Source organism: Chionomys nivalis, chromosome 2 (genome assembly GCF_950005125.1).
Source record: "Chionomys nivalis chromosome 2, mChiNiv1.1, whole genome shotgun sequence".
In the NCBI taxonomy this organism is placed as follows: domain Eukaryota; kingdom Metazoa; phylum Chordata; class Mammalia; order Rodentia; family Cricetidae; genus Chionomys; species Chionomys nivalis.
In genome coordinates, this window is record NC_080087.1 from 79436242 (window position 1) to 79448557 (window position 12316).

Consider the following 12316-nt stretch of genomic DNA (forward strand, 5'->3'; position numbering starts at 1 on the left):
TTGGCCATTGCACACGCGTAGGATGCACACTTCCTCTAGATACCACTGATGTATGTGCATGCCATCAAACACACCTAAACACACAGTGCTCCCCAGTGGGTCAGGGCATGACACATGGTACAAACTGGACACATCTGTGCTGTGAATGACAGGTAAGAATGTACACAGACACACATGACACAGTCATTCAGAATCAAACCACGGGTACCATCCCATACATCATATTGTCATGTATGACTTTGCTGTACCTCCAACATCCGAACATCCCTACCCACACACCACACCCACACCACAGTGTGTGTAAACAGGCACATGCACACACACACACACACAAAACACCCATTAGTTTCCACACTAGAGCCAGAGGAGTCGGAGCCTCCTGTCTCCACTTTGAGAGCACTTTGCTCATGAGGACATTCCTGACTCTCCCTGGGAATGTTAGTAGAAATTATGGGTGGGACCAGGAGATGGGAGTGAGCCTGGCGTGTGGGGTCAGGGTGTGGTGCATATTAAGATTAAGATGGTCGTGCAGACATTTAATCCCAGCACTGAGGAAGCACAGGTTGGCAGATCTCTATGAATTCAAGGCCATCCTGGTCTACATAGAAAGCTCCAGGGCAGCCAGGGATACATAGGTGACCTTGCTCAAAAAAAAAAAAAAAAAAAAAGATTAAGATGATACTGACTTCAAGGGGACATCCGAAAGATTGAAAAAAAGAGAGGGGAACACAGAGACACCAACACCAACAGATTGCCTTGGGCAGGAATAGCTAGGACCACAGTCGAAGGAGGAAGGGGGCTTCCCCTAGCACCTAGAGCTTCTTCACAACCCTGTTCTCTGATGGCCTGTTCCCTCTCTCCCACTGTCCTTTGTTGCCATGGTAACAGGAAGGCTGACTCTGCAGCAAAGGAGGTTGGGCCTGCAGATCAGCCTTGTTGCCATGGAGATGAGAAGGAGGAGGAGCCCCATCTTTCAGCTCAGGTGCTTTGCTCTCAGACACCCCTTCCTCAAATCTGTTCCCCTATCCCCGGGATGGAGGAACTGTTATCAACATTTATCCATTCGTCCCTCCCTTTTCTCAATATGAAGGTCTGTGGCTGATCCACAGAGGACAGGGTTAGAGAGGCAGGGAAGGCTGGGGAGGGGGTCCCAGACCCAAGGAAATATGTGCTTGTCCTTTCTTCTAGCCAAGCTGGGGATCAGAGGTCCCCCCACATCCCACCCCAGAAACAGGCTCAGGCTCCCTCATGTAATAATCCCTTCTCAGACACTAGCCTGGCTAGACTGATGACTGGTGCATCACGCTCCCAGCGCTCTGCAGAAGTAGTGGGGGTGGGAAGACTTCAGAAGGTCACCGGGATAGAGGACGACAGCAGAGCTCACAGGGAGAGGTGGAAGGAGTGAGATCAGAGCTACAGATAGGAGCCATCCCAGAGCCAAAGAGAATTACAGACACAAGACAGAAGAAAAGATCTGCGAAGGCAGAGGAGGAAAAACAAAATAAAGCAAAACAGGAAGACTGTAGCAGACATGTTCACTGAGAGTAATGGACACGGGGAACCTTAGAATGCTGGACAGAGGACAGGTTTGCCAAACATGGAGACTTGGCGATAAAACGGGGAGAAACTTGGTGGGTTCAGAAATAAGGACAGACCCTAGAGAAGAGCAGTCTCGTGCTATTGGTATAGAAAGGGGGAAGCCAGAAAAATCCGCAATGATAGCCCCTTTAACCCCAGGGTAGGGTGATTAATCAGCCTCTTAGAGAGCTGGAGAAAGCAAAGATGTTGGGGATGGTCTGGAAAAAAAAAAAGAGTCTGAGACACAGAAGCGGCCAAGTGGAGACTGAGTACACAGCGTTAAGTAGCCTGACATGGAGGTTCGGGGTGGGGGTCTCTTGGGGCGTGGCCTTCTGCCAGGGGACCACGGAAATCTGGGCAGACGCTGGGTTGCTGCGCGCCAGGCGGGCCCCGGGGGTGCTGAAACGGACAGCTCCTGAGTTCCCGTGGAGTCTGAAGGGCGGGCCCAGCTTCTGCCCTCACCAGCTCCGGGTTCTCTCCAGAGTTCGGGTCCCCCTCAGTCTTCCTTTAGCTTTCTATGACTTCCTGTCTGTCACCCCAATTCCCTGTGCCCTTTATCTTCCGTTCCATTTGAGTTCCCACTCCCGCACCTCCTCCCGACTCTGTCCCCTTCTGCAATCTCTGTCTCTAAGAATCTCTCCCTCTGCCCCGCCCCCTTCTTCTCGCCTCTTTCTAGCCCTCACCCGTTCTGTCCTCAAGATCTTTCCTCTTCCCTATTTGTCTGCTTCTTCCCCACCCCCGCTGCATCTCTCTCCCTTTCCTGCTCGGCCTCGATCTGGCTCAGGCTGTGTGACCTTCAGTCGTCCTCTCTCCACAGAAACCTCGAGTGGCGAGGAAGGCGGAGACAGAAGGCAAGCCCACACTTCTCCCTGCTCAGCCTGCCCTCAGCAACCTTCCTCCCCGCCTCTGCTTCCCCGCTTGAGGGCTGGGGAGGGACTTAACTTCAAGGATCAATCACTCTTGAAGGTGGCTTCACAGGGGTCACACACGCGACCCCCAAGTTCTCAATTCATTATAGCCCAGCTCCATACCGCCACTATAGGTGCCACCCCAGGCTGTAACAGTCCCCAGGTTCTCCCATCCCCCAGCCCCATCTGGTTTCATTCTTTCCGTGTCTTCCCTCCCAGTGTCTCCACCCTTCCAGATCCTGCATCTCTCCACCTGTCTCAGGGTCTCTGTGGAAGCCTCCTTCTGTCCTGAGAGAAGGAAGGTCAATGGAGAGGGGGCCGCTACCGGGACCTGAGCTGACCTGCATGCTTGCGGTCATTGCCCAAGGTGACGAGTGCGTGAATCTCCGGCTGTTCTTGCGGACTCCCAGGATCTAAAAACGCCCGTTGACCTCCCACCTCCCAGAAAATAAACCACACGTATCCCCAGTTTTGGGGTTTTGTTCTTTTTTTATTCCAACAGGGACTGGGATGTGGCAGGGGGAGGTATAGGGGCCCAACTGACCCTCTCCCTGGGGGCGTCTCATAGAAATCTGAGGTTTCTCCCCCCAAAAAAGAGAGAAAGAGAAGAGAGGAGGGGCACCAGGAGACACCCACATGTCCAGAGGCCCTCCCCACCTCCAGAAGTGTGGAGAGCCGTGTCAAGTCTTGGGGCGTCTGAGCAGTCCCAGGTTGGGGTCCTCCCCGCGGACCGCTTTCCAACTCCGGGAGCGGCTCCCACAGTCCCCAGCCCTTGGAGTCCTCGGTCTCTGCGCTCCTCCCGCCCTCGGTGCGGGATGGAATGCGGGTGTCTGCGACACCCACGCTCGTGTCCACTAGGGGGCGCAGGCCGGCTCCGGCGCTGGGCTGGAATTCACCGGGAACTGAAGGCAAAATCGCGGCTTCCTGTCCACCTGGGGCGCATCGCGTCCCTGAAGTCAGTTGGGGCGTATGCCCGGCCCCGTCCACGGTCATTCGTGCTCGGTCAGTTCTCGGGGTCCAGTGGGGCCTGGCCGCGGTCGGGGCGGGCTGGTGGCTTCGGCTGGGGTGCCCAGGCCACGTGGGGGGGCCCCGGTCCCCGAAGCCCGCAGCGCCTGGATGCGCCTGCACTCTTGGCAGACGCGCACGTGCGTGCAGGGCGTGGGAGCCGCGGGCCGGGGCCCCCCGGGAGGCCCCGGGTCGTCCAGGAGGCGCTGCGGACCCCCGTGCGCGCCCGCGTCCCCGCCCGCGCCGGCCGAGTAGAGCTTGCCGTTGCTGAGTCGCATCTCGCGGACCGCGCGCAGCGACAGCAGGGCCCGACTCGGGCCGCCCGGGCGCCGGCGCCGGCGGGAACGCGAGGTCTTGCGGCAAGACACGGCGTGGCGCAGCTCCTGCAGCATCTCCTGGCACACCGATACCTGGGGGTGGCGGGACGGTCACCGCGGGGCACGACGCGCCCTCCTCCCCTCCCCCATCTCCATTCTGCACCTCTCCTCTCCCTCCCACCCCCTCCTCACCTCCCAATTCTGTTACCTTAGCCAATGTTTTCTGTACCCCCTCTCCCCATCCCTCTCTCAGCTCCATGTTTCCTTGAGTCTGTCCCTGAACCTGCCTTTCACTTTCTGACCCCTGTCTTTCTGCACAACATCTTCTGACTGCCCCACATTATTGCAAGGCATATTTTACTGAGTGTTCAGCATTGATCTGGGCACCCGGAGTAACAGCAAAGAATAAAAGAGAATTCCTGGTTCTTGGGATGTAGGTCAGTGGTAGAGGTCTTACCAAACACGTGTAAGGTTCTGGGTTCCATCCCCAACAATGGAGAAAGAGAAAAAAAAATAGAGCCCAGCCCTCCTCAAGTATGCACACAGAAAACAACAAATGGGGACATAAGACATTCTGTCAGACAGGTGCTTGGGAGAGAAAACAGTCATAGCGTGTGTGTGTGTGTGTGTGTGTGTGTGTGTGTGTGTGTCTGGGCAGGATGCTGCCCTCTGAGACGGTGCAGAAGAGGAAGTCCTCAGTGAGACTCCATGTGGGGGTTGCATGAGCCTCATGATAAAAGCCCCGCGGGTGTGTGAGACAGCACTGTAACAGGAAACCCAGTGCAAAGGTGCTGAGATGGGGCCTGGCTTGGAAGGAACGGGGAGAGAGGGAGGAGATGAGCAGAGGGCAGGGACCAGCTGAGTAAGGCCATTCGTGGTTTACTCTAGCCTCCAATGGGAGGCAAGGGAGAACTGATGTAGGAGGCTGAAGGCTTTCTTAGGACTGCTTGAGCAGGCTGAGCAGGGAGCCCTGCAGGGAGGCTGAGGGTAGAGACCCAGCTGCAGCAGGCTGGAGCAGTGGGATGAGAGAGGCTTCAGGGTTGTCCTGTGAAGGCAGAGCCCACAGGGTTTGCCGAGAAATAGTGAGGGAGAGGAAGGAGTGAGGATAGATCATGCTTGCACTTGGCACTGGAGACTCTGCTTTGTGGAGACAGAGCAATGGAAGCTTGGTCACTTGGCATTTGCTTCATTTCTAGACATCCAAGTGGGACACTGTTACAGACCGCGGAGCTCATGCCCTGGGGAGCTGAGACAGGAGAGTGACTACTACAAGTCTGGGGCCAGCATAAGCTATGTAGTGAGTTCAAGGCCAGTGGGGGTTACATAACAAGGCCTTGTTTCCAAATACCAAACCAGGGCCAGTGAGATGACTAGGCCACCGGGGCCGGTGACCTAAGTTCTTTCTCTGGGCCCCACAATGGTGGAGGGAGAGAATGGACTCCTCAAAGTTGACCCCTGACCTTCACACTTGCATCTAAACTCAAAAATTAATAAACAAAACAAAACAAACAGTTAATCTTAGGCTGGCGGAGACACACTTTTGGGAGTCATGACACCTAGTCTCTATGTCCCACCCCTTGGCAGTCCTGTGGTCCTCTCCTCCGACATTACATCAGGATTGTGCTGAGTGACAGGATGTGACCAGAATCTCCCATTTCTCTCTTGGATTGCTGCTCTGGGGGATATGAGCTGCCCGGGCAGGAGGGCACTTAAGCAACTCCACAGAGAGGCCTTCCTTCGAGGAACAAAGGCCTCCTGCCAGCTGCCACTAAGTGTATGCATTATGCTTTTAGTTCTTGCTCCGGATGCTTGATGTCCTAGGATCTTACAGGCTGGTGGAAGGCTGGCTTTCTCAGAACTGGCCATGTTTTAGAGAACAAAGGGCCAACCTTCACAACAAATCAAACAGTAGTGGGTGAACCTAGAGAGATCTAGGGCTGCAGACCTAAAGCTGATGCAGGGGGACTGCCAGTTTAAGGCCATCCTGGGCTAAGGGCTGAATTCAAGGTTAGACAGGATAATTTAGTGAGACCCTGTCTTAAAATAGAAAGTAAAAATAGGGCTGAAGAGATAGCTCACTGGCAGAGCACTTGCCAAGAAACTACCAACGAAGGGCTTTGTGGTAGAACATTTGCCTGGCACACTTGAGGCCCTGGGTTCTATGCTCAGTACCACATATACATAAAAAAAAAAAAAAGACAGCCCCCATGTTCCAAGCCCACCAACCTGATTCTAACCAGCCAGTCCCTCCTCTGTCCTCTTTGTCCTCTCTGCTGCATACACTCTCTGCCCTGCCTTTTCCAGGAAAACATAAGGCAGACTGGCCCAGCCACTTCCTCACCCTGCGTCCCTCTCCTGGCACGTGCCACTCCTCTCAGTCTTAGATGGGTGTGATGGGGGTATGCCTGCCTGCACTGCTACCACCCGAGAGGCTGAGGCCAACTGTGGCAATCCTCCTGCCTGCTTCTCAGCCTCGGGGATCCTTTGTCCAGTTCTCTGATCTGTCACCTCCTTTATCTAACCAGGAGTTTCTTGGCTCCTCTCTTACTTCTGGCTCCCCAACCCCTTCTCCCCAACACCTCTCATATCCTCCCTCTACTTCATCCAAGTTCCCACCACTTTAGGCCCTGGGGTCTCCCAGACTCCAGCCCTAACCACAGTCAATCTCACCTCCTCAGACTCCGCTGACCTCCGCGTGGACCAGATGAATTCCATGACCGCCACGAAGACAGCAATGATGAGGCCACAGATGAGCACAACAAAAATACCTCCAATATTCTCCATGCCCAAACCTGGAGGGTAGGTGATGGAGGAAGGTCATTGGTTTTTTAATAAAGAAACTGCTTGGCCCTGGTAGGTTAGAACATAGGGGGGTGGAGTAAACAGAACAGAATGCTAGGAAGAAGGGAAGTGAGCTGAGACGCCATAGCTCTGCTCCCCAGGGCAGACGCAATGAAGCTCCAACCCAGGATGGACGTAGGCTAGAATGTTCCTGGTAAGCGCACCTCAAGGTGCTACACACATTAATAGAAATGGGCCAGGCAGTGTTTAAAAGAATACAGTTTGTGTGTCGTTATTTTGGGGCATGAGCTAGCCAGGCGGCCGGGAGCTGGGTGGCAGGAATGCCAGCCCGCAGCTCCCACTACAGGTAGGGACAACCAGGGTATGGGCAATGTGGGTGTGGGCCCGGGCCCAAGGGGCTTCTGGGAAAGAGCAGTTATAGGAAGGGGTTTCTGACCTTTGGCCCTGTGGTCCTCCTCCTTGGGGCACCGGCCGCCCTCCCACCACTTGCGCTTCAGGATCTCCAGCCTGTTGTTCTCTTGGAGCTGCAGGATGGCCAGTGTGATCTCATCCCGGAACGGGGAGCCTGGCCAGGCACATGAGGGGATCACCATGGGCCCCACTACCCCAAACCCCGCCTGCCCTGCCACCTCTCCCAGCTTCTACCCGATCTCGCCATACAACAGCCAAGAGAGAGGTCAGGCCTCTCCAAGCCAATGGCAACTAGGAAGAGGCTCTCTGTCAGGGGGCTGCCACTCCGAGGAGCCCAGCCACACTGGCCACCCGGCAGGTTCCCATATCTGCCAGACAAAGCTCTACTTTAGGGCCTTGACCTCTGCCCAGAACACCCTTTCTCCCCCCCTCAGGTCTCTGCTTACACAGTGGCTCCTCACGAACACCCTTTCTCCCCCCTCAGGTCTCTGCTTACACAGTGGCTCCTCACGAACACCCTTTCTCCCCCCCCAGGTCTCTGCTTACACAGTGGCTCCTCACGAACACCCTTTCTCCCCCCTCAGGTCTCTGCTTACACAGTGGCTCCTCACGAACACCCTTTCTCCCCCCTCAGGTCTCTGCTTACACAGTGGCTCCTCACGAACACCCTTTCTCCCCCCTCAGGTCTCTGCTTACACAGTGGCTCCTCACGAACACCCTTTCTCCCCCCTCAGGTCTCTGCTTACACAGTGGCTCCTCACGAACACCCTTTCTCCCCCCTCAGGTCTCTGCTCACACAGTGGCTCCTCACGAACACCCTTTCTCCCCCCTCAGGTCTCTGCTCACACAGTGGCTCCTCACGAACACCCTTTCTCCCCCCTCAGGTCTCTGCTCACACAGTGGCTCCTCACGAACACCCTTTCTCCCCCCCCTCAGGTCTCTGCTCACACAGTGGCTCCTCACGAACACCCTTTCTCCCCCCTCAGGTCTCTGCTCACACAGTGGCTCCTCACGAACACCCTTTCTCCCCCCCCAGGTCTCTGCTCACACAGTGGCTCCTCACGAACACCCTTTCTCCCCCCCTCAGGTCTCTGCTTACACAGTGGCTCCTCACGAACACCCTTTCTCCCCCCCCTCAGGTCTCTGCTCACACAGTGGCTCCTCACGAACACCCTTTCTCCCCCCCAGGTCTCTGCTCACACAGTGGCTCCTCACGAACACCCTTTCTCCCCCCTCAGGTCTCTGCTTACACAGTGGCTCCTCACGAACACCCTTTCTCCCCCCCCAGGTCTCTGCTTACACAGTGGCTCCTCACGAACACCCTTTCTCCCCCCTCAGGTCTCTGCTTACACAGTGGCTCCTCACGAACACCCTTTCTCCCCCCTCAGGTCTCTGCTTACACAGTGGCTCCTCACGAACACCCTTTCTCCCCCCTCAGGTCTCTGCTTACACAGTGGCTCCTCACGAACACCCTTTCTCCCCCTTCAGGTCTCTGCTCACACAGTGGCTCCTCACGAACACCCTTTCTCCCCCCTCAGGTCTCTGCTTACACAGTGGCTCCTCACGAACACCCTTTCTCCCCCCTCAGGTCTCTGCTTACACAGTGGCTCCTCACGAACACCCTTTCTCCCCCCCCTCAGGTCTCTGCTTACACAGTGGCTCCTCACGAACACCCTTTCTCCCCCCTCAGGTCTCTGCTCACACAGTGGCTCCTCACGAACACCCTTTCTCCCCCCCCAGGTCTCTGCTCACACAGTGGCTCCTCACGAACACCCTTTCTCCCCCCCTCAGGTCTCTGCTTACACAGTGGCTCCTCACGAACACCCTTTCTCCCCCCCCTCAGGTCTCTGCTCACACAGTGGCTCCTCACGAACACCCTTTCTCCCCCCCAGGTCTCTGCTCACACAGTGGCTCCTCACGAACACCCTTTCTCCCCCCTCAGGTCTCTGCTTACACAGTGGCTCCTCACGAACACCCTTTCTCCCCCCCCAGGTCTCTGCTTACACAGTGGCTCCTCACGAACACCCTTTCTCCCCCCTCAGGTCTCTGCTTACACAGTGGCTCCTCACGAACACCCTTTCTCCCCCCCCAGGTCTCTGCTTACACAGTGGCTCCTCACGAATACCCTTTCTCCCCCCCCAGGTCTCTGCTTACACAGTGGCTCCTCACGAACACCCTTTCTCTCCCCTCCCTCAGGTCTCTGCTTACACAGTGGCTCCTCACGAACACCCTTTCTCCCCCCTCAGGTCTCTGCTTACACAGTGGCTCCTCACGAACACCCTTTCTCCCCCCCAGGTCTCTGCTCACACAGTGGCTCCTCACGAACACCCTTTCTCCCCCCCCAGGTCTCTGCTTACACAGTGGCTCCTCACGAACACCCTTTCTCCCCCCTCAGGTCTCTGCTTACACAGTGGCTCCTCACGAACACCCTTTCTCCCCCCTCAGGTCTCTGCTTACACAGTGGCTCCTCACGAACACCCTTTCTCCCCCCCCAGGTCTCTGCTCACACAGTGGCTCCTCACGAACACCCTTTCTCCCCCCCCAGGTCTCTGCTCACACAGTGGCTCCTCACGAACACCCTTTCTCCCCCCCCAGGTCTCTGCTTACACAGTGGCTCCTCACGAACACCCTTTCTCCCCCCCCCCAGGTCTCTGCTTACACAGTGGCTCCTCACGAACACCCTTTCTCCCCCCCCAGGTCTCTGCTTACACAGTGGCTCCTCACGAACACCCTTTCTCCCCCCCCAGGTCTCTGCTTACACAGTGGCTCCTCACGAACACCCTTTCTCCCCCCCCAGGTCTCTGCTTACACAGTGGCTCCTCACGAACACCCTTTCTCCCCCCCCAGGTCTCTGCTTACACAGTGGCTCCTCACGAACACCCTTTCTCCCCCCCCAGGTCTCTGCTCACACAGTGGCTCCTCACGAACACCCTTTCTCCCCCCCCCAGGTCTCTGCTCACACAGTGGCTCCTCACGAACACCCTTTCTCCCCCCCCCAGGTCTCTGCTCACACAGTGGCTCCTCACGAACACCCTTTCTCCCCCCCCCCCAGGTCTCTGCTCACACAGTGGCTCCTCACGAACACCCTTTCTCCCCCCTCAGGTCTCTGCTTACACAGTGGCTCCTCACGAACACCCTTTCTCCCCCCTCAGGTCTCTGCTCACACAGTGGCTCCTCACGAACACCCTTTCTCCCCCCTCAGGTCTCTGCTCACACAGTGGCTCCTCACGAGCCTTCTACTGCCACTTAATTCGAAATGGCACCAAGTTTCCCACTCTCTGTCAGTCTCTGCCTCTACATCTGTCCACAGCCCTTGTCAGCACCCACTGCTATAGGACATGGCTCTAGTATGCTTGTCTAATATATCTGTGGTCTAATATGCCTGCCACCTGGAAGGCCTCGCAGCAGTCGGCTTAGTGCATCCCCATCCTTCTGTATCCGCGCTCTTCCCCCTCATGTGTTCGCCTCGGGCTCTCTACTCTGAAGTCCCATCTGAATGCCAGGCAGGAGAGAGATACGAACAAGTGGAGATGATGAGTGTTTCTTGGGTACCCAGGGGCCAGATTCTGGGCCGACATAGTGAACACCAAAGTCTCAGTTTTGAGAAAACCTTACCAAAGTCTGGAGACAAACTAGCGCTTGGGTTTCTCACGCTGGGCAGTGAAACAGTATGTATGGAACTATAAACTGTTTCTCCCTGTTCCTTCCTGTTTTTTCTAAGTGGTTGCTCTGAGCTAGGACATAGGTGTAGTGTAGAGAATATGAAGCAGAGAAAACCAGGTCTTAGCTGAGCACGAAGTGGTACACACACACACATATACACGCACGCACACACGCACGTCCCTAGTGTCCCTAGTACGTGGAAGGTGGAGGTGGGAGGATCAAGAAGTTCAAGGTCGGGGGCTGGAGAGATGGCTCAGTGGTTAAGAGCATTGCCTGCTCTTCCAAAGGTCCTGAGTTCAATTCCCAGCAACCACATGGTGGCTCACAACCATCTGTAAAGAGGTCTGGCGCCCTCTTCTGGCCTTCAGGCGTACACACAGACAGAATATTGTATACATAATAAATAAATAAATATTTAAAAAAAAAAAAGAAGTTCAAGGTCATCATCTACAATCTGACCTACTTGATGGTGAATCCTCGTCTCAAAGAACTGAAAAACAAACAAACCCAAATCCTGTCTCCCACGGAGGTGTTGCACCTTGTAGTTCATGTTACTGAGGAGTACATGCAAAGTCACCTCAGTTCTCTTAATATCCCCTGAGGCTGGAGCTCACTGGTTTCTAGGCTGACTTTCTGTGTGTTTAAAGTGTAGAAGCTCAGGATGGTGACCACACCTGTCCAGGGTCACACGGCAAGGCTTCTTGTCTTACGGAGTCGGGCATGGGATATTCCTAAGTTCACGCACACATCTTGGTTAGTCAGCCCCCACATCCCACATTTCCGGTTCAGCCATGCTCATACCCAGCGGCATGCCGATGCCATAGCCCTTGGTGTCGAGGAGGCCCCCAATCTGGGTGAGGTTGCAATTGAGGCGCCGGTGGTACTCATTCATGGTGGACTCCAGCAGGAAGGCGTAGCGGGAGTTGAGGACTCGGGCAATTCCTTCCTCGGTGCTCTTGACAAACACGCTAGGCTGTTTCGACTGCATGTAGTTCCACATCCGCTGGTATGTCTGGTACCGTGAGTTCTTGGCAGAGGGAGTATGAAGGAGGATGGGTGAGGGCCACTCTGACGGTTTCCCTCGAGCCCTGTCCCCTCCTTTTCCCACATACACAAGAGTAAATTCATCTCAGCTTGTAGCTCCCCCTCCTTCCTCCTGACATACCACTTGGCCCAACCCTCCCAGCAGCCTCCTTGACCCTGCTCTGCCTGTGCCACCCAGGCCCGGCTCACATTAGATCCCCATCTGCCTCCATGTTTCCATTCACAGGCAGCAGCTCTCCCCCACAACAGGTCAAGTATGTCGACTGCCCTCGTACCTAGCCTGAGAAGTCCTAGGGGTAACCCACCTGGAAGAAGGTCATGGTGGAGCCGGCGTGGATAGTGCCGTACTCAATGTTGGTCTGATCCGCCAGGTCGTCAGCCGACTCCACAGGCACCTCCATGCGCTGCACCGTGAGGAAGGCGGCCAGGTTGGCCGTGTAGGAGGAGATGATGATCAAAGTGAAGGCCCACCTGAGGGGTGGGAAGCGTGAGCCAGAGGCTGGAGTCATCTCTTGCACCTTGACCTGTAACCATGGCCCCCTCCTGAGTGGCTCCTCCTGACCCTTGACCCCATTGGCTCTAACTTTC

General features: G+C 55.8%; 1 protein-coding gene across 3 annotated transcripts in view; it reads right to left on the reverse strand.

Annotated features, from left to right (window-relative positions):
• Positions 1–2964: 2964 nt before the first annotated feature.
• Grik5 (glutamate ionotropic receptor kainate type subunit 5) overlaps positions 2965–12316 on the reverse strand; it is a 69243-nt gene continuing 59891 nt past the window's right edge. For all 3 annotated transcript variants that reach the window (XM_057751850.1, XM_057751833.1, XM_057751843.1), the window contains exons 16-20: positions 12034–12199; positions 11486–11711; positions 7047–7175; positions 6479–6600; positions 2965–3901 (exon numbers count right to left, since the gene is read on the reverse strand). In XM_057751850.1, the coding sequence (XP_057607833.1) occupies positions 3476–3901; positions 6479–6600; positions 7047–7175; positions 11486–11711; positions 12034–12199 (1069 nt within the window). In that variant the 3' untranslated portion in view covers positions 2965–3475. The remainder of the gene's footprint in view (positions 3902–6478; positions 6601–7046; positions 7176–11485; positions 11712–12033; positions 12200–12316) is intronic.